At 46.1% G+C, this 21,793-nt stretch overlaps 1 protein-coding gene across 3 annotated transcripts in view; it reads right to left on the bottom strand.

Moving 5' to 3' along the window:
- Positions 1-21,793, bottom strand: part of ADK (adenosine kinase) — a 161,902-nt gene that overhangs the window by 2,475 nt on the left and 137,634 nt on the right. For all 3 annotated transcript variants that reach the window (XM_044420250.1, XM_044420252.1, XM_044420251.1), the window contains exon 10: positions 12,401-12,487. In XM_044420250.1, coding sequence (XP_044276185.1) covers positions 12,401-12,487 — 87 coding nt within the window. The remainder of the gene's footprint in view (positions 1-12,400; positions 12,488-21,793) is intronic.

Genomic DNA, 21,793 nt, shown 5'->3' with positions numbered 1-21,793 from the left:
TGCAGGCCCATTTGTCTAATGGCGTTGGTTTTTTTCATTTTTTAGCTCTGTGCCATTGGAAACGACAGTCCATGCATAAACAAAGAGAATTTTGATAATGATTATTACGATTTAGTGCTGGTTAAATTAAGCAGGCCAAGTTTTGGACACAGTATTTCAAAGCAAACAACAAGTAAGAGCATGACACACACAATAATTCGCCGAATTATTACGTCCAAAACTCCTGATTTGGATGCAGCTGCTCCGACAGCGAGCACTTGCCCTCTGCTTTAGGGTAGGAAATAATCTTCAAACCTCATAATTTCCAGTTCTGGGTTAGAGGGCAAGTGCTGGTCTGAATGTAGCAGCAAACTTGGTTTATTCTAAAAAGAAAATAAGGCCATTGAAAAGGAGCATGTGATGGGCAGGGAAGCGCAAACAGGCCTGAGGCTCCCGTGTGGAACCTCCATGCATGATTCAAGGGTTGGGCTCCATGTGGTTGAAACTCTTTAATTACCTCCTTAGCTGGATGACAAAACCACATTTTAGGACAGAATAAAAAAAGCAACAGCTGCAGTGCCCGATCACCAAATGTGCCTAAGTTTTGGCCAGTGTATTTTTAAAAAGAATCCAGGCCAGAAACAGGACAGATGCCTTCACGTAAAAGTCCCTGCCCGCCACTCGCAGATGATTTTGGCCACCAGGAGAATAAAGTGGACCCCCCCCCATATTTTAAGGACACCTTCCTATCCCTCTTTTCCAAATTGTACTTGGGAAATGTTCTCACCATCCCCACTACTTCTGGGACTGCTCTCTAAAATTGGGGTTTGCAGATCCTGGTCTAAACTCAGGAGCGTTTCCTTTCTAATGGTCACTACTCCCAAGTGAAGAACAAGGCACCTGTCTTTTCCCAGGTCCACTCCACAAATACCATCTTCTCCAAAGATGCACTTGCGGTGACCCTCGTGCCATCTGACTCCCGTTGTGGACTAGGAGTTGTGCAGTTGTGCTTTCAACAATGGGTTCCCCCTGGAATTTCAGTGAGCTCCTCAAACCACGTCACCAAAGTCCATGTTCTATGTTATTCGGTGTCAGGTCCTCTTTGACAGTGTAATGCTGAATTTACATTTATAGGCTTGGGCTGTTCTTTTTAGCTGACAGTTCATCTTAACTCCATCTCAATACTCCATTTTTGCCCTCCCCAATCTTCCTTCCTTCTGAAGCCTGAGTTTCTGCTAGGCTTAACTGGCTGACACCCAATGCTTTTTGTTTAGATATATATGTGAGCACTGCAAAGAGGTGAACACAAAGCTCCGTAAGCTGTAAAATGAGACCGTGGCCAACATGTCTCAGTTTGAGCTGAGAGAAAGAACTTGGGGTGCCCATATCAACACACAAATGCCTCTTCACACATCTTAACCCCACGTGGGACTTACCAAGTAGGAATAAGAAATACTGAGGACTAGGAGGGACCACTCTGCAGGTCTTCGCCTTGGGAGATGCGGGCTGCAGCATTCTCCCATCTATGGGGTTGACCCTGATCATAACAAGGATCCCTGCCAGAAGATGGGGGTGTTGGAGCAGGCCCAGGACCCCTGTGCTCCGGATTATCTAACATTTCCATTTTGTATATTCACCCTGAGAACCTCCAGAACCTTCAGGGCAGAATTTTGAGGAAAGAGATGCAAGGCTAGTGACACCACTTCCCCGATCAACAAAACAAGGTTCCCCCCCTTATCCTGGCTAATATGGCCTGCCTGTAGCTGCTCAGCAGTGATGAAAGTACTTTGCTGAGCTCTACTTTAATCTGTCCTTGCTTTGAGCAGTCCAGAGGTGAAACCTGGCACTGGAAGTAGATGTTCCGGTCCCAGTATAAATGGAGCCTGGCAAAAGTGTTGGAAGATCTCCATTAAAAGCTATCATTCTGGTAATTTAGTGTTAAGTGTTTTGCAGTCCTGAGAAACACAGAGGCAAGACCACGAGTGAAATGGGATGGTTTGTCTTTGTGATTGTTCTATTTTGTGGTTTTATTGATTGTTCCTTGGACTTGGGAAATTTAATCTGTTTTACTGGGTAGGCTGTCCAGAAAGCAATAGTTATTGGATGATGGATGAGCAGAATTAACTAAATAAAAATTGGGTCAATGTGGTAGTTTTTAAATAGGTTTGGCTTACTGGTGTTCCATTTTGGAAAGCGCAGATCAGAGAGATATCCACAGATATAGTTAATTCAGAGTGTCGTCAGTTGCCTTCACTAGAAAACATCCAGCCCGCAAGCAGAATAGAAGGAAGAATTCTCAGGACAGAAGTAAAATTCTTTGGGGTAAATGCCACAGAAGTCTCAGTTACAGAAGACCCTCTGCCGAAGATGGCCAGGCACCTCCTGGGGGTGGAGAGATACTCCACCCTCCCAGAATGGGTAACTTCCAAAACTGAAGCAGTCCGCCTAGCAAAGCCATAAGGTTTCCGGATAACGCATTGGAAACAGTCTGCTTTCCATTAAATCAACGTGCATTCTTACAGGACTAATCCCTGGACAGAGAAACAGCATCAGGCATTAAAATGGAACTGCCTGGAATGCGTGGAGCTTGCTGCTGAGGTGGTAGGTGGTTACGACCGGAGAGCCAGCGGTATTGATACATACATTAAAATCGGGCAGCTCTAATTCTGCGTCTAATTCTGCAATGTATCGGGCAAATCTCCAATGCCCCCTTCCTCACCCGAGTCTGGCAGGGAGCATAAATCCAGAAAGGGGGCTGGATCCCAAGACGAGCTTTATATTCTGGCCAGAGCTCAAGAGACTATACAGAAATCACGAGAGATGGGAAAGACCTTATAGAATGAAAACACCCCACAACTCTCGCTCGTTATATAGAGAAATAACGCACTTGTTTAAAGCACTGACCATGAGAAGCAAGCCAAGGCTGGCCGCACGGCACTGCCTTTCCTGGGGGAAGCTTTGGAGCCGCGATGCTGTCGGGGCACAGAAGAGCAGAATGACGCACTGGTAAGGGACAAGTCTTCCTGCTACACCAAGCGGCAAACTCCCAGACACCTCAGAGGAAGTCATGGTACATTTCCCATGAGGGCCTGCATGGTAGGTAGTGTGTCCAGAAAGACCTGCAGCTGCTCCAGAACTCTTGGCGTGGCCTCTTGGGTTGGCTCCAAGCCAGCAGCCATCTACATGGGCACAGCAGTGGCCCAACGCCCAATCCTGAACCACTGGGAGTTGCCCGTCACGGTTGCGGCTGGGGCCTCTCATGTGCCAGGAGGTGTTCCAGGTTTACGCCTTTTTGAAAGCCTCTCAAAGTCACGTTCTTTGGGCCACCCTGAGCACGCAAGGCAAGAAGAAGGGGGGGGACCCTGCTGGGTGGCAGGCGAGGAACGGCTGCGAGCACATCCTCTGAGCCCCTGGCGCTGGCTCCTGGGACTGCCTGACTGCAGCACGCGCTCCTTCCTCTAACGCGTGGCTCAGCCAAGGTACGTGGCTCTGGGGCCGACCCAGGGGCGGCGCCTGTCCCCTGGCTGGCCATGGGCTTGAAGAAGGAGGCTGCTCACCTTGTGGAACATGACAACAGCCAAGGGGAGGTACTGAGGCTTGCAGGTAAATCACCTTGATGGCGAAGAAGCATCCCGAGGGGCATATTCCGCCTCTCGTCAGCCACCGTTTTTCAGCCGGTGTAGTCCTACAGAATACTGGTTTGTATTTTGGGGGCCTCCATCATTTCCAACATTCTCTAGAAATCGGTCAGCGTGTGTTGCACATGCGCACTGCTACAAACTGGGCAAAGCAAGCCACGCAGAAACCAACGAAGGAATGCGACCCTCGCCACTGACTGTGCTGCCCCAGCGTTTGCTGTATCAGCAGGCCGAGGCATTTCAAGAAGGAGCGCACTGCCGTCACAGAGCTGGCTCAGTGGCCCTCCCACGGCGCCCACGCGTTAGACCTTCTCTGTGCTACGCACGCGAGAGGTGCAGCCCCCTCCGTCTTCTCTACCTGCAAGGTGGAGATGACGACACAGACCTATCAGGCTGCAACTGACTGTACTTGAGGGCTCTGAATTTTCAGGTGTGCTGCAGCGATGATGCTGATTGCAAGCAATCCAGCAACTCTTCAGAGAAGAGCAGCCGACTCTGAAGAGCCACAGCATTCAGTCCCGGCACAGCCATGAACTCGGCCGGCAATCCTGGGGCAACTCCTATTTCACAGACTTGTTGAGCAGGCAAAGAGTTACGCATTATGAAGGCATTGTATATGCTCTCTCTTGCCGTTAGATTTTTCCAGTGAGGAGTATATGTATTTTTAAATGCAACACAAAATTATAAACAACATTTTCCTGTTTTTTGATTAATCAGGGAAGTTCAGATGTTTCAAATTATGAAACTTAACAGTTTAAGATAAAATAAAAAACTTGGACTGTTGGCAGGACTGTTGAGCTGAAAGCTGTTTTGCCATTGCTGTCAAAAGACGTTTACTTTTAGGCTAAAATAGAAACAGTAACATATTTTTTAAATACAAAAGGCCTCGAGCCAAGGAAAAGAGGGTTTCAGGGATAAGAAAAGCTGTTGCTCTTGTCCATCGGTGATAAATAACCCTTTCCCCAAATTGCAAACTCTGCAACTGATTTCTGCAGTCTTGGCTCTGCTTTCTCAAATGCATTTCTAAATGGCAAGAGCCTTTCCTACTGGGCCATGAAATGAGCTCTAGTTTGTGTACATGAAAGATGTCAGAACAATCAAAGCTGTCTCCAGAAGAGAGGAGGACAATATTCTAAAAAGGGAGTTGCTGCCATCACCTCTTAATGCGCTCACTGGCATGCTGGATCGCATCTGGAGGAGACAGCTGCCCACCCCGCCGGCCACGTGGTATTTGGGGGGGGGGGGCTGCTGCGATCTTCCATCATCCCTCCAGCTCTTTGTTGAACAGTGTTGTGATTTCTAGGCATCTTTCAGAGTTGCTGGCATGGCTGCCCACAAGGGCGGTTAATCGCAACCTGGTTAGTTCGTGGAGCTGACACCGGCACGATTTGCCGCGGCAATCAGCAAACCGACCGGCACCCACGCGAGGCAGCGGCCTGGCTTAATTGTTCAGCAGATGGCAGCTGCGGCAGCCAACAACTTGATCGCATCAAGGAACGGCTCCTCGCTTTAAATGGAAACTATTTTCTTATTAGCACCTAATTTTTGATCATCAGAGCTTAACGCCACCTGCTCTGCGCTCCTGTGAAGTAAGGGGCACGTTTTAAGCCAAAAGCTCGAGTGCTGCAGCATTTCCAGTGATTTGCCACTTTGCACATTGTGCATCACAAGATTTGCAAAGAGTCGTGAGAGACCACCTTAGGAAAATGTTTCCTGGGGCCACTGGGACCCTTCTTAACCCTCCCCACTTGGCTTATGAATTCCTCCATAAAAGGCAGAACACGGCTTGGGCTTCCCCTCCAACTGCTGAAATACGCACGGCTGTGGGGGACCTTGGAGCTTAACGCGTGGATAGGTTGCATTTGCCCGTGCTTCACGATTGCATTTATGTACGACTGCATTTATAATGATTGCACAGGGCTCTCTGGGTGTTGTAAAATGCTTGCGGGCACTCGTTTTGGTCAACATATAACTCAGACCCCTTTGGGGGCTCGAAGGGGCTTAAACAGAGGGCTTAGAAAGAAGCCATGGGATGGGACAGGACAAAACAAAACAGACCTGTCACTTTTTCCATGACAGCAAAAGCTTTTCCTGCCTGGGGTCTCACGATGCAGACAGTCTTGCTGGCAAAGCTGTGGTCCCATGGTGGACCAAAGGGTCAGAACAGTAAGAGAACCCACAATGTCTGTTAGTGCTCCCAGCCAGTAGCTCTGTGAGTCTGGATTGTGCCGGTGTGGCATGATAATGCCTAGACCAGGGGTCGGCAACCTGTGGCTCCAGAGCCGCACGTGGCTCTCGAACCCCTCTGCTGCGGCTCCGTCGCTCAAAACATGCGCCGGCACAGCCGCTGATCAGCTCGAAGGAAGCTCCACTCAGGAAGGCAGCGCTAGCTAGTTAAGTAAATCAGCTAGTTAAGTAAATCACTGCTTTCCTCTGCTAAACAAGCTTCCTGAAGGCTCTCATGTTACGAGAAACAAGCAACAAGTGCTACTGAAAGGATTCTCTTTGTCCCAGTGTAATCTCCTTCATCTGAATGTTAAAAGCTACGCTTGGGGCCTGCCACAATTCATACCACTTGACTGTTTATCTGCTAATCAGTCACCAAACACACCTATATATGCAGTGTTATCTTCATTTCAGATGTCAAAAGGGTTTTGCGGCTCCGGTGTTTTCTTTTCTGTGGGAAATGGGTCCAAATGGCTCTTTGAGTGTTAAAGGTGGCCGATCCCTGGGCTAGAGCAACGCCAACTTCCTAACACTGTGGAAAAAGGCTGGTTTTGCAGGTTCCTGCCTACCCGGTATCTTTCACAAGTCCAGAACCAAATTCCTAGCTGACAACGGGAGAGGAATATGCTCTAACAGGGTTATCCTCTTTTCTAATGGGCCTCAGCAAGAGTTAGATTGTAATAACTCGCATGGTGAAATCTCTGCAGATACCCGGTATGGCTCATGAGCACAAATGTATTTTCACTGTAATCACTGCATGTTTCTCATTTATTTCTGTATGGCTTTTTTTTTTTTTTTTTGCATTTACTCTTCTGTATAAACCATCCATATTTTGAAACTTCCTGTGTGGTATGTTTGCACTTATTTAACAAGCTGAAAGGATATTTAGTGTTTTTCTGGTTAAATCTCAAAATGCATTTTTAAACACACTTGGAACTTTTGCATAGCCTTACATCAACTCTGGCTACACCCTCTGACCCATCTGGGTAAAAGCAGAACCTTAATGTCAGTGCAGGGTTCAGCTATGGGGATGCCCATTAACCATCCAGCCTTGGAGGATGGAAAGCATGGAGGTGGAAGTCAGTGCAGTATTCCTTGCATCTTGTAAAGCAGCTGGACCACCAATTTTGGCTAAGTGCGGCACCTGGATGCTGGAGAGAAGTTACAAGGCATCCTCGAGATCCGATCGTAACTCATTTCAGCTTCCTTCCTAATCTGTTGTTCTCTTTTGCGCTTACTGCATCCCTCCTGTCCTTCTGCAAGTCCATTTCTTAGCAATAAAATAACAAACAGCTCCTGAGCTTTGGTGCTCATTTAACCTTGGAAGAGGAATTAATTGGGAAGTTCATGTGCATTAAATTTACTCCGCTTGCACTATTTATTCCAAGGGCCATATTCAAAGTGCTTTCTTGGGTTGAGTTGACACTTCCCTGGCGATGGCAAATTACAAAGAGGGGAAACCCATCTCTGGCCCGCAGACCCAAAGTTCTGCTCACTGGAAATGGAGGCTGGACCATTAGCAACCTCCGTATCTCAAACAGGCGTGAAAGCACATTAGGAAGGCTTTTTTTGCCAGGCGACCCGGGGACGTTTACGTGAAATCCAACTAAATTCCTCACACCTGGCCCTGGCCCAGGTAGTTCCCTGCGCCGAAGGTCTAGAGTTCCAGCCGTTCCAATGCATGGTGTTTCCGCTTTCCACCCCGACGGCAGACGACGATGCGATGGGAAAGTGCCACGTAGCCCATCCACGCTGGCTTCACGCTGAGGACTAGCTTCCCCCTCCCAAGCAAAATCAATGCTGTGTTTGAGCAAACACAATTCCAGCCCTATTAGGGTGTCTTGCTTGTTCAGTAACAGCTACTTGAGCTGTGCTAGCAGACAGACTCCGCTCAGTTAAACCAAGAGAGCTGGGAAACGAGGCCCGTCAATAAAGGGCTGTTATAAAAATGCTCTGCAGGAGACCAGAAAGCAGGAGCAACAGTCGGAGAGTGTCAATAGATTTACTCAATATCATTTTTTCTCTCTCCAAGAGTGAATGCAAAAGCCACCTCGTGGAAATGCTTTTTATCCAACAAGTCACACCCTAAATAGTAAATATGCATTTCCTAATCAAACCCACAGTTAAATTCAAATTCAAATTTGGCAAAAAGCAGCAGAAGTGAGGAGAACAGGACAATGCTGTGCCTTATGTTCAGTTACACCTGGTTTGGGGCTAGGAATGAAGACCAGGGACTTGAAGGATGAGAGGTGGAGAAACTACAGCATCAGCTAAGTGAGCAAGAAATGTCTAAACATTTCAAGGTCCTGGAGCGAGATGAGAAAGAAGGACAGAGAGGTACCATGAAGAGATATGCTGATAAAAACAAGACATTTATGCTTGACCAAGAAGTGACCTGGGAGCTCACATGTGGATTTAAGAGACGTGTCCTGCAATCTGAACAATGGAGGAGATGAATGGCTTTACCATGCGCTGCGCCTTCTGGGAGGAACCGGTGGGTGGGTCGTAGAATGGAAGGCTGGGGAGGAGATACAGTCGTCCAGGCAGGAGACGACTGTGTTGAAGGTACGGAGAGGCAGGCCAATAGGTGTACGAAGAAAAGCAATGAAGCTTGGGGACAGTCCAAAGACACGGAGCAAAACAGAAGATGGGGACAGGGAGATTCGAGGCCATGGTCCGCAGAAAGAGACTTGCTCTTACCATGCACCTGTCTCCTCTGCATGTTGGGAGCTTATTCCAAGGACTCTGAACATCTTACCTTCAAGGGTATGCCTGAAGCGAGACTCATGGTGGATCTGTTACTCATCTCAAACACTTCCAGTGCTCCACCTGCTCTACCGTGCACCTCCATGTGAGTGAGGCCACCCACACTGACCACGTTTGGGGATCAGTGTGTGGAAATGTGTTTGCGCAGAAATCCAACATCATACACAATGGGGTTCCAGCACAGATGAGCGTCCGCAGAATCAAAGCCAGCTCTTCTCCCTCCCCCCCCCCCTCCCCTCCGAAAACACTTGGATTCTCCACCTGCCTGCTGCCCAGGACCAGAGAAGGAGAAAGGAATGAGCCAAAAGAGAACAAGAGCTCATTTTCAGAAAGGAACTCCAGCCAAGGGAGATCATGGCTGGAAGCATATTTCACTGCCCGCTGACCCTTCACTACACTACCCTGCCCTGGTCTTGAAGTTCCCTGCTCTCTTTCCCCCGTACTTCTCTTCCCTTGTGCGTCTTCTCATTTTAGACTCCAAGCCTGAGGGTGGGGGTCTCTTTGTTCATGTGAGCTCATCTGGGCAACAACCACTGTCTAAAAAGTGGGATAAAAATACTGTAAATGAAGAAAAAAAATACACATCACTGGAAAGTAAAGGAAGAGCTAGGAAGAAATATTTTAGGCAAAGTCTTGATCTTTATGTGGTATCTGTATATGCTAAGAAGTCTTGGTTTGGTCTCTTTAAAAGTAGATTTTCTAATCTTTGGAGGACTATCCACTTGGAGAGCTATTAAGTTTTGTGCACAGAGAATTTATTTAGCTAATAGGTAGTCATGACATGTGAACTGGGTCAGAGACTCTTGCAGATTTGCCAAGAGTACATTTTTATCCCAGCTTCCGAAAGTTGTATTTTACACAGTGTGTGCACTTGGAGTATGAAAAGAGGCCAGGAATGTCAAAGGGTGCTGGGAGAGTCACGTTCTCCGATCTGCAGCCCAATCATCCTGGATTTGGTGCCTCTAGCAGTGTGACAGCCTCAGCTTTGCCGTTTTGGCTTCTAGGGATAGCTCTGGCCTGACTGAATCTAGGGCCCTCTTGTTTGTCCAGGATATTCGCCAAGCTCTCCTCCAGCACCATGTTTTGAATGCATCAAATTTCTTTCCATCAGCTTTCTTAACTGTCCAGATTTCACACCCATCCACAGCAATCAGGAATACAGGAGCATGGATGATCTTGGCCTTGTCTCCAGTAAAACATCCTTACACTTGATGAACTTTTCCAGTTCCTTTATTGCTACCTTTCCAAGTCTCAGTCCTCTTCGTATTTCTTGGTTGTGGACTCCCTTTGAATTGAGGACTGAGCTGAGGTACACAAAATCTTTCTCAATTTCAGTAAAGTTCCGCAAACGTTCTATGGGTGTGATGTTCGTTTTCTCATTGTTCAGCTGCAGTCCTGCTTTTGCACTTCCTTCGTTCACTTTAATTAGGAGTCATCTCAATTCATGGCTGCTTTTTGCTGGTAATATGGTGTCATCTGTATATCTTATATTACGGATGTGCCTTCCACCAATTTTCACTCCTTCCTCTGACCCCAGTTCAGTAGCTCCTTGTCCGTTGCACAGGCTACACCAGGGCAATCCAGTGCTGGGCACCCCATGTCTTTCAGGGCCATCCGTAACTTCTCATGATCCGCACAGTCAAAGGCTTTGCTGTACAGCAGAGACTGATCTTCTGAAATTCTTCAGTGAGCTCTAGTAGCGAACACATAGCTGCAATACACTCTCCAGTGCCTCCTCCTTTTCAGAATCCAGACTAAATGTCAGGCGTTTCTTGTTCCATGTATTCTTCATTGCAAAACCTTGAGCATCACTTTGCTTGCGGGGGAAATTAGCCCAACAGTCCGACAGTTGCTTCACCTTTTGCATTTCCCTTCTTGGGGATTGGAATGTACATCAAACATTTCCAATCCGTAGGCCAGTATTTCCAATCTGTTTTCCATATCTGTTGGCATATTCTCGTTAGGATTAGGGCCAGCTCAGTTTTTGCAGCTTGGAATAGTTTCATCAGTTCCTTATCAATTCCAGGTGCTTTGTTCCTTCCAAGTGCATTCAAATCGCCTTTCACTTTGTCTTCTAGGACTGCAGGCTCTTTCTCACAGGATTCTGTTTGAAGAAGTCTTCCACTCTTGTGCACAGTTCCTCTGTATACCCTTTCAGCTTTCTTTATTTTTTCCTGCTCAGATAGTGTGTTCGTTGTTTGGCTTTCTACATTTGTAATCTAGGTTTGAATTTCCCTTTGATTTCTTATCTTCTTCTGGAAGAGGTATCTTGTTTTTCCTCCATTCTTGTCTTCTTCTATTACCTTGCACTGGTCCTTGTAACTGTACTTTTTCTCTCTACATGATAGTTACTAAAAAGCTGCGTTCAGAAGTCTGACCCTCTTTCTGTCACCTCCTGCTTTCGCTGCTTGCCTGTCCTTAGTAACTGTGTCTCTTCAGTCTAGTATTTCCCTTTTTGCTACAGGAACGGCCGTTTTGCATCCTTCCCCAGCCATGTCTCTGGTTTCAGTTCCACAGCTCATGGTCAATTGAGTTTAAGTAATGCAATTCTGTTCTTTATGCGCTCAGCTCGATTGCATCAAGGCTGTGGATTCCTTTATGCAATGGATCAATCTCAGATTTGGGCTTCCTCCTCTTCTGCTTTTGATTCACTAGCATTACTGTCTTACTATCATAAATAAAGCTGGATCACAACAGGATGCAGAAAACACAATTAAAAACAGCAATAACAGGACAAAAGCAGCACCCGCAATTCCAAAGACCTTTGCCTCCCCACCCCCTCCCCTCAAAAAATAAAATAAATACAAGCAGCAGCGAGGGAGCAAATCTAATCGCCCTCTGCGAGGGGTCCGGCACCTCCGGATGGGCCGCTGAGGAGGCCCACTTGCCTGCCACAAAACCGCCTCTGAAGGCCGCCGTCTCGATGGAGGGATCTCTCCAGAAGACCTCAGGACCCAGAGACGCTTGTAGGGGAGAAGACAAGCGAATCCCAGGCCATCTAGGACTTCATGGGTTCGAACTGTGCCCAGAGACAGACTGGTAGCAAGTGAGACTGTAAAAATAGGTACACGCTCCTCGCAACTGGTCCCAGTTGAGAGCCTGGCCATAGCCCTGCGAACAGCTGCTGTTTCCGAGCACTTTCCAAGTACTGACTGAATGACAGGAGCCCAGTGAGATCCAACTAAGAGACGGAGTAACTCATGAGACACCTCTGGGGCGGGGGACAGGTGCTGCACTGGCCAAGTGCTCCGTCCTCTGCTCTTGACACAAATACGCATGATCGCAAAGAGATGCAGAAGTAGCAGGCACGACTTCTGCTACTCCGGCCTTCAAACCACTTAACTCCTTGTAGACTTTTTGCATTTGCACATCCACAGTCCAGGGAACAGCTGCGTTCAGAAACAAAATACAGTTCCGATCGTGCACGCGGTCCATCATTTACATACTCTTGAACACGCACTGCAAGCTGTGTAAAAGACGAGCAACACACTGCCATGCTTAAGCCAGGAGGGATTCGGAGTGCGCCGTGCAACGTATTTGATGCAGCTTGTTTATGCAATGTTCTGACAGATACAATTAATCTTGTGAAAACAATGCGGATGTTGCATAATAGCATATTATCTTTAAAGGCACAAAACACATTTTTTCCTGAGAGAATTAACAGTCCATTAAAACACAATCTTAGGATGCAAATGCAAGCCTGAAAAGAACAATGTGACATTTTGCATTGGAGGGGAAAAGGCTTCCCATGAAGCAGTTTGGAGTCGTGCAATAACACAAGCAGCACATACCTCCCACAAACGCATCTCCGGCTCCGTTGGTGTCAACAATCTCGCTCTGGTCACTAATCAAGACTGGGAAACTCCGTACTTCATTTTCTACAAAGGAAAGAATGGGAGGGGGGTCTCATAAGATATTTGATAAGCTCCGAAGTTACATGACTGTAAAGAAGCAATGATCAGTATACAGCAACTCATCAGAAATTAGCATGGGTTACAGCTTCTGCCATCTACAGAAGAGATTATAAATTATTGGAATGTGAGAAGGACGCAAAGATCATGCCAACTTTTAGAAGAAAAACCTACATGGGACTATTCCTCTTTTGTAAAAAGTGAGCCTGGATGGTGAGCGCATTTGGGTTTGCAGTCCTAATGCAAACACTGCTGGCCGGCTTTCCCGTCTTTCGGTGGTTCGGCTGGCATTCCAGAATCTGATTTAAACAGGGTGTTTTGGAACATACCTTCTCTATGCGGCTTGCCATTGTGGGTGCCATAACTTTTAGAGGGCTGGGACACAGATTAAATAGCTGCTACCAATTAATCCGCTAGGGCTTTCCAGGGGAAAATGTCACAAGGATGTGATGAAAAACATCATTTTCGCCTAGTTAATGTGTAAATTGCAAGAGAGACAAGAAGCCTCTGCAGGTTCTGCCTCATAGTCAGAGTGGAATTCACTCGGGTAGACAATGAACAGTTGTACAAGCCGACTATCGAGACCACACGGCCCAAAGCGATGAAGCAGTTTCCAAAATTTTGGGGAAGGTTGTACAAGCAGCATGCAAAATGTTTGCCCCGGAATGCCGTTCCCATCCCTAATCTTTACGCCTCCCAACAATTAGTGCACTGCCAGTCTTCTTGATCACCCTGAGAGGGCAGGACATGGAATAAGGGGTTCTCGTTCTAGGAAGCCAGACTCCGGATGGACACCAGGAGAAAGCAGTACCAGCTGTTAGAGCGGTTCGGCAACGGAACCAATTTCCTAGGGAGGCCGTGGGCTCTGGATCGCCACCGTTCTGATTCATCCACAGGTCCCACGTTCTGTCCTTATCCGAAAACTGTACCCTTTTTCTCTTCCCATGTGTCATTTTACGCAATGGGATACTATCTGCCCTCATCTGCCCTCTTCCTCACCCAACATATTCCCAGTGCCACAGTATTTCCTCACAGGGAAGATGCTTTCAGCTCCCTTGCCACTTGAGCCGCCCCTTTTCCCTGCTCCCCAGGGCTACAACATCCCTTTGGATGAGGTTCCTGTTCACCAGGAACGCCCACGGCATGCGGGGGAGGTCAAGCCCCGATGCTTTCGCCGGGTTCCCCCCACCCCACCCTTTCCTAAGGACCCCCCATGCGAGATTTGCCGTCTGCCCCTTCGTTCCTTCATCCCTTTCCCTGTTTTGATTTTTAACAGCACTGGCATTCTGGGCTGCCATTTCCATTGGTCTCTTCTCCACGACACCAGTATTGTGCTCCTGGTCAATCACCATAGCGTAGATCTCAATGTCAATGTTTATATGGGGCTTTTATTTTTAATGTTTTGGCCCCAACGCATGTAATTCTACACGGAGCTACTTGACCATTGCAATGCCCATTCTCCTAAGAGACGATGCGAGGAAACCTCCAAATTCCCCACAGGAGTGCCATAGAAGTATCTGCTGGTTTGGAGATGAGGTATACATATTTTAACAAATAAATGCAGCCATCTTGTTTAACATCTGTTGCCTGTCTGGCTCTTCATCAATCTGCCCCTCCTCACCTGCATTCCTCCCAGGTAAAAGCTGTATAAATTAGCCAATGGCGTTACTTCTCCTGGCACGAAATTCCTTGAGTTAATTCTGCCAGGTGTGGGCATGTGTGTGTGGGAAGGAGGGGGGACAGCGGTTGTCCCAAACGTGCTACCTTTCCATTTCACTGGGTGACTCTTGAATCTTACGAAAGGGAAGCCCTGCTCACTTTTCCCTTCCCCATAATTGTACAAACTTCTGGAACATCTTCCTTCGTCTCCCCCAGACAAGTGTTTTAACTGTTTCTCATAGAGAAGAGCTCCAAAGTTCACAGGCTGCTGGACAAGAATGCTGTGAGAGCCTATTGCCAAGCGCATTTTCTCTTCCCACGTGTGTGCAGGCAGCAAAGGAAACTCATTTGGGGCATGCACCAGTGCCCAATGCCCAATCCAGAGCAGGCCTGACTGGATCCGATTCGACATCACAAGGCCTGGAAAAAATACTTGTGGAGCAATGATTGCAAAGTGCATTTGTGTGTGAGCACACACACACCTCTCTATTTTTCTGCCATCAGTCACAATCCTATGCCCGCCAGGTAGGATGTTTATAGGAGCGGAAATTGCAGCCAAGAATTGCATGGCACACATTTCTCTACACTGGCAAGGCTGCTAATGACTTAAAAGAGATTTAAAAAGTGAATTCACTACAGTTATGATAGGATAATATATTGCTGCCTATGTGATTTATCCCTAATTCAATTACTCTCAACTCTGTCTGATTAGCTGGTCCTGAATATACAACAGGTAGTATTTTGCGTTGGAAGTCCTAGATTTCAACATTTTAATTCTAGGAAAACACAACTATATTTTACAGTTCTTGCTGATATGTGTCACCATGGCAAGCACTACCTGCTGGCTTATTTAGCCGCTGGAATCACACACCTCCAACAACGCCTCCCTTCTCTGTTCCTAGTAGCCAAACCATCTCAGCTCAGAGTCCTCTGTCTCTGAAGCAGCACCCTGACTAGAGAGGAGAGACTGTTCATAGACTGAGAACTGGATGGAGGCCTCAGGAAAGACACTTTCCTTTTTCCTGAGAAAGTTTGGAATGATTTTCCTATGCATGACTTAAGACAAATACTAGAGAGAAGTGATTAAGTAAATGTTAATTCCAAAAGAAATTCTGTAAGCTTCATTTGTGACCTCATGTTTTCATTCACATTGTTCTGCAACCATAAGGACTAAAAACATTTTTTTTAAAGCTGGGATTTTTGGGTTAGAGCTTACCAGTCATAAGGCATAATATATATCCACCACACCACTCTCATTCCTTACTATATTATTATACATTTACTGTTCAATCCTATACATAAGAACTTGGAGAGAAGTTCCAGAGAACTTCGTGGAACTTACAAGACTGCACTGCCCAAATCTTAAGTATTTTATGGGTTTTTAGTAAAATTTCAGGGTTATAACCTTTTGTTCCACCAGTCCTCCCTTAGGATTTGAGAACTTTATCGCCTTTCATTAAAGTCCCCATAGATTTCCAGGGGCTTTTGTGGCTTCTCAGAGTAGGGCTTGCTTACTAAAGGTGCAATCTTCTGTATGTTTGGATCAGAAATGCTGGCAGGAAAATACTAGGATGTGTTGGACTTTTTCTGTCTAAGCATGCGAAGGATTCTATCTAACCATGTAGCTTGTACAGGTATTTGAAGCTGGGAGTGATTCTGGCCTGACGAGAACTGACATTTGTCTTACCTCCAAGGTTCAGCTCTGAACTAGATTCATCAAAATATGGAGTAAGATACATAGCTCCCAATGGGATCATTCCTGAAAGAGTGGCATTAAAAACCTAGAACAGGATTTGCCCCTCAAAATGAAAGAAATTTATTCATCCTAAATTAGTTGTTGATTGTTCCTTGATAATTAAGTATACAAGTCTATGATCCTTTCAGGATCACATAATTAGTATCCACATGATTTCACTTAATTGCTGCTCTAATTGGAATGTATAGGATTTACCTCCTTTCAACATAATTGCATGCACATTTTAGTATAAATTATGTAGCAGTTTTATTTAGTTTATAGGTTATTTCCACATATGGAACACCAACCTATTAAGGACGCTTGTTGTTATGTCCCGACAGGTTCTCAGCAAAAGTTCCTGAATCGCTGGTTTGCACAGCAAACCTTTAAAAGCACGGCTGTGGGGTCAGATGTTCATAAACGCAACAGAACTTGGCTGGGCAATGTGCATGCGCGCACACACATGCACCCCCCCCCCACTGTCTTTTACAGGGGAAACTGGGAATTATTAAAAACAGGCTGCTCAACATGAGCACAACCAAGCTGGAAGGCATACATTAGAAATCTCTGTCCTTCACATTTTGAGAAAGTTGTCAAATTTATGCCACTGTCTGTCAAGTTTCATTACTCTTCTTTTAAAGCTTTTTTTTAAATAGAACTCTTATCTAACTGCATTGTGGGTTTTGGCTTTCCTTCTTGACCTCTGAGCATGTATTCTGAGCTTATCTTTTTTGCTTCAACCATCCAAATAAAATTTAGCAAACATACTAACAAAAAGCGAGTTAAGAATGTCCTGGCAAAAAGACACAAATTAATAGTTTCTTCACTTTTTCGGCCATTTTTCTGCTAGGTGCTACCAATCATTATGGAAGGTAAGCAAAAGATGGAAAATAGAAATTGATTTAGTGTACAGATAAGGGGCTAAATCACCTACATGCATTCAAGCAGGAAGCAGCAGCTGAAATCAATAACGCCATATTTATTCATTTACAGCCACTGTGTATTTGGTTTAATGTTTTGTGTTACTCTAGTTAGTGAGCTATTGGGAGAATTACAAGAAGACTTCCTATGTTTTGCCACAGTGAAAGACAGAAGTCCGCAACCTTTATAGCAAAGGTTGCAGTGCAAATATTACCCAGCCTGACTAATCAAACTGGAGCCTACAATGGCCAAGTTTGAAATCAGGAAGATTCTGAATGGGAGCAGAACCTTAACAAGCAGTCTTAGCGATGTCCGACGCTCCCCAATAGTATAATTCAACTGCTTCAAGCATCTGAGTTTAATTTAATTTACCAGTGCAAAAAGAATTTTCCATGGCATTTTCGGACAGATTGCCAGCTCAAGACCACTGGTACCCCAGACAGACACTCCAAATGGCATCTCCTCTGGCAATAATACGTAACTCCTCCATGCAGCCCCAAAAGTACCCAGCGCATGCTCCGACCACTTGGCCTAACTACGGGGCTGTGTCTCACTGGTTGTCGCTGTGCGAGGCACATGGGACACACCGGCTGCTGTCCCCTGCAGTCCTCTGATTCCAGTTTTTGCTTCTACACAGAGAGCCCATGAGAAAGGGCTAATGCATTCTTATGCGCATCACTAACTGGTATTTCCTTTTACCAGGTGCTTTTACATTTAATTCTGCAGCAAAAGCATTTTGTTGTGATTCGGCAGCTGAACTTGATATGATTTTTCTAAAACAATTAATGACACAGCCCTATCTCTAGTCAAGATCCTTCTTGAGGTTTTTTTAAAGATGGAATTCCTTTTCTGATATGGACACAGAGCCCCCCCCCCCCCCCCCCCCCCCCTTTTCCTTCGCCCCGTTTTCCTCCTCCAGCTGTTTATTGTCTCCGGGCTCACCTGGTTCTCTCAGTATCACTTTCATCCCTGCTCCTGGTTGCTCCTTTCTTCCTATCAGGACAGCTACTGAGTAAGCTTGGCATACGCCCCTGCTTTCCACGTGCAGCTGAATGCTCATGCTTTTTAAGTGCACAGGTTGGATCTTTCCACAAGCTGGGCAGCTCCAAAGACTTCTCATGCGAAGTCATGGGAGTCTCCTATTCTATGTGAGCACTCCTGGTTGTGCAACAAGATAGTAACCGGTGGCACCCCTTCTTGAGGAAACAGCAGTGTACCAGGGAGTTTTCCAGGTCTCATTCCTGGCATTATTACTTCTTCCATTTGCTATCTTCCCACTGGCGTTCATGAGCCAAATATCTGATATTTTCATGAGTGGGTAAGGGCCTCTGTGTGGCATGCAGCTCAGCAAATCTCTTTATGCCTTGCATGCTGACACACACGGAACCTGCTTTTGGTACCTGTGCACATGGGGGGGGGGGGGGAGACTCTGTCTTTGGGACAACAGTGTCCCCAAGCACCTCGGTTTGCTTTTTTCCACAGAGGTAAACAACAAGCTTAAAGGAAAAAGCAAGCTGGCTAGCGCCCAGAGAGCTCAACCGATCTGTTTCAGGAGCATTTGTTGCCCATTTGGTTCTGGACCCGATTTCAATGGTGGATCTTTTCCTTTAAAGCTCTTAAAATGCTAAGCCCAGGTTGCGCCAAGAAGCACCTTCTCCCATGCAAAATGCCAGCGTTAAGATCAGCTTCAAAAACCTCACCGTTGGTCTCCCTGTGAAGGGAGATTAGACAAATTGAGACACGGAAGTGGTGGCTCCAAAACTTTAGAACAGCAGATTGGATTGTTCTTCCTTACTCAATGCACGAATCGCTGTATAGGCATCCATCTCAGAGGGTCGATGGATCTTAAATGACATCTTGGTCACCAAAACTTATATTCCATGTTTATGGGACACCGTAGTATCTTTTAAGCAAAGGCTTGTGTAAATCAGCAAACTTCCGGAGGTATAATTGAGCTAATGCTTTTCTTACCCATAAGTTTCAGCAATGCCCAAAAGCTGTCTCTTTTGAGGAGGAGCTAACGGTATGGATTACCCTTTTTCTTTCGTATTTATCAGTGTATCTGTTCTTAATTATTTATCTGTTTCCTGGAATGTTGCACAAGGTCAATGCAAACTGATTTTCCACATGCTTTTCCACACAAATGAGGACTGAGCAATGCTTGGTCTGATTATGTGTTTTTTAGGTGTAACCTGTGAATAGCTAAATACATGGATATTTGCCCTGCCTTTGCTGAAGCCTGAACATAACTCTGCTCATGGAAAGTATTTTACTTTATATAAAATGTAAATGAAAATGTACTGTTCATATGTATTAACTGTATAGGTCTATACAGATATCATGTATGAAAACAGCAATATTTATTTCAATATTTTCTGTTTTGATTTAATGAAAGAACAAATAATCACAAAAATAATGCAAATGACCAGAGTGGCACAGTGGCATGAATGCTGGATGGGGACTCAGAAGATCTGGGTTTTAGTCTCTGCTCAGCCATGAAACCCACTGGGTGATGTGGGTCCCATCACTGACTCTCAGCCTTACCTCAGCAAGGTTGTTGTGAGGATATTATTATTGTTATTAGAACATTAGAATGGAGAGAATTACGTAGGCTGCCTTGGATTCCATGCAGCAAAAAGGTAGGATATAAATATAACAAACAAACAAACTTGTTTTTCTGGTCCTTCTGCTTTTAGCTGTGCAATGAAGACTTCTTTATTTAAACAGTCTTTTAATATTTGATTTTTACAGTCATTCTTTTTTGCTATATATTGTTACTCTCTGTTTTTATTATCTGTTTTTAGCCATTTAGAAATTTTAAATATTTCATTGATATTTTATTGCATTTTATCATCTGTTTTTATAGACTTCAGAGAGCTTCAGCAAGGAAACAAACTAACAAAGAGAGCTTCCTTTGTTTTTAATTGCTTTTTTACTTTGCTGCTTCTGTTTATTTGTATAAGCCTTTTGGGGCGGGGGTAGTTTGATATTATTGATTTGACAGATTTGACTTTTGTATGTGGAATTGATTTTACTGTTGCTGTTTTTGTAAGTGCAGCACTGAAAGTAGCTGCATTATACACATTTCCAAACATGCAACCATGGATCCAGGGAGCAATTGTGCAGGCTTAAAATACACACACACACACACACACACACACACACACACACACGTATTTAAACTCTAGCAGCCAAGATTACTTGCAGTTCAAATGCATAACAGAGGGCATAACCATCCAAAGAAGGGACTACTCTTGCACTGCCCTGTCTCAACGAAGTCCTCATGATTTTAAATATCCAGAACAAGTGGAAGAAAATCCTCGGGCTACAGCTATGAAAAATCACAGTAAAAGACAGGATAATATTCCCACCTGTCAATACAACGGCCATTTAAAAAGGAAAAGCTTCAGTGGCTTTCTGAAGTGCCTGCAGCCGGAACGGCAGTGTGCAAAAGGTACTGTAATTTTGCCTACTATAATTACGCAATTATTGGTGAACTTGCTGTTGATCAACAAGGCAAGCATTAGGACGCTATTTTTATTTTTTTACAACCAAGTGATTAAGAAAGCTGCTTATCCCCTTCCACTATACCCCTGGTTAATCAGATCGGTGTTGCAGATGTTCATGCGTAGGGCATTGATGCCTAATGGTGCGTGATGCTCTAGGTGGTTCCCACAACCTTGCTTTGTCTGGCGGGAGCTCCCTCAATTGATATGATAATAGAGGGAAGGGGGCTGAAACAAGCGGGGCGGCCTCGCGCCATTTGCATAGCTTTTAAATTGGCTCTTATTTGATAGCCAACTGCTTGCAGAATTCTTGTTCAGTTGTCACTGACAACAATATATTGTACACACAGCGCTACACAACTGACTGAGCAGGTGGTATTGTGAAGGGGGAGGGCACAGAGGAGCCGGCGTGCAGGACTTCCAGCGTTCACCCCGTCCGGGGTCCCCCTGCAAATCGGGGCAGCAGACGCAGAATGCTCCGCTCGGCAAACCGGTCCTTCTTGCTTCGCCCCTTCCACGATAACCGCCACTTGGCCCAAGGCACGTTGGGGCATTAATTCAGATGGACTGACACAAAGGTGCCCGACTCCTGCCCCAGCTCTAGAGACGCTTCAGACCACCCTGACATATCGCAAGCATGCCAGGCGGCAAGGGCTGAGACCCCATGCAGTGCATTTACCCACTGAGCTCAGCTCCTGGGAAGGCGCGCCCGGGAAAGCAGGCCAGGGTGCGCACCCGGCCGCTCGCGATGCCTGCGGGACTCCCGATTCAATTTATCAAGTGTAAGGAGCCACGAGGCTTAAATCAGTGTGCCACCCACACCGGCAGCTGCTGCCACTGAGGACGGTGTGCCTGGGCAGGAGCTCACCAGCAGGTGCGTTCGCCAAAGTAGGACTTTAAGGGTAAACACCGGATCCATCGGGCATCAGGATGAAGGAAAGGCCGAGAGCCATCCGCACGCCCTCAGAGGGCAAGCAGCCGCCTCTGCTCCCCTCCTGGAACAGTCTGTGTCGCGCCACTGGTCTCTATCGGATCACATGGGCTGCCTCTGGCTCGACTTGGCCCTGCCCAGGAACAGGGGCGGCCAGGGGCGCAGTGGCCTGAGCGAGATGGCGCTCCAGTCCTCTCCCATTACCAAAGCAGAGAAGCATTTTGCAAAGGAAACATTATTTGAAACGTACCGAATGAGTCGAAAGCTTCAGGGGTGAGGTGCAGAGATGCACGCGTGGCCGTTTCTACCACTCCAGAACTCCAGAGGGGAAAACGCAGTCTTCTCTTTGGCCGGAGGCCATGCACAGCCAGAAATGGCACCCTCCCCACAGCACTGTTTGCACAGTCTCAGTAAAGTATCAGGAATAGTTTAGGGTGTTACTAGCAATATTATGAAGTTGTTCAAAACAAAGATGCTTATGTGTAATTTGCACTTCCCTCATTTTTTTGAAAAAGCAATTT

This window comes from Varanus komodoensis, unplaced genomic scaffold (assembly GCF_004798865.1).
Source record: "Varanus komodoensis strain SLA01 unplaced genomic scaffold, ASM479886v1 scaffold11, whole genome shotgun sequence".
NCBI lineage: Eukaryota > Metazoa > Chordata > Lepidosauria > Squamata > Varanidae > Varanus > Varanus komodoensis.
Note: the sequence above shows the minus strand (reverse complement) of the source record. Positions and strands in the feature narration are given on the sequence as shown.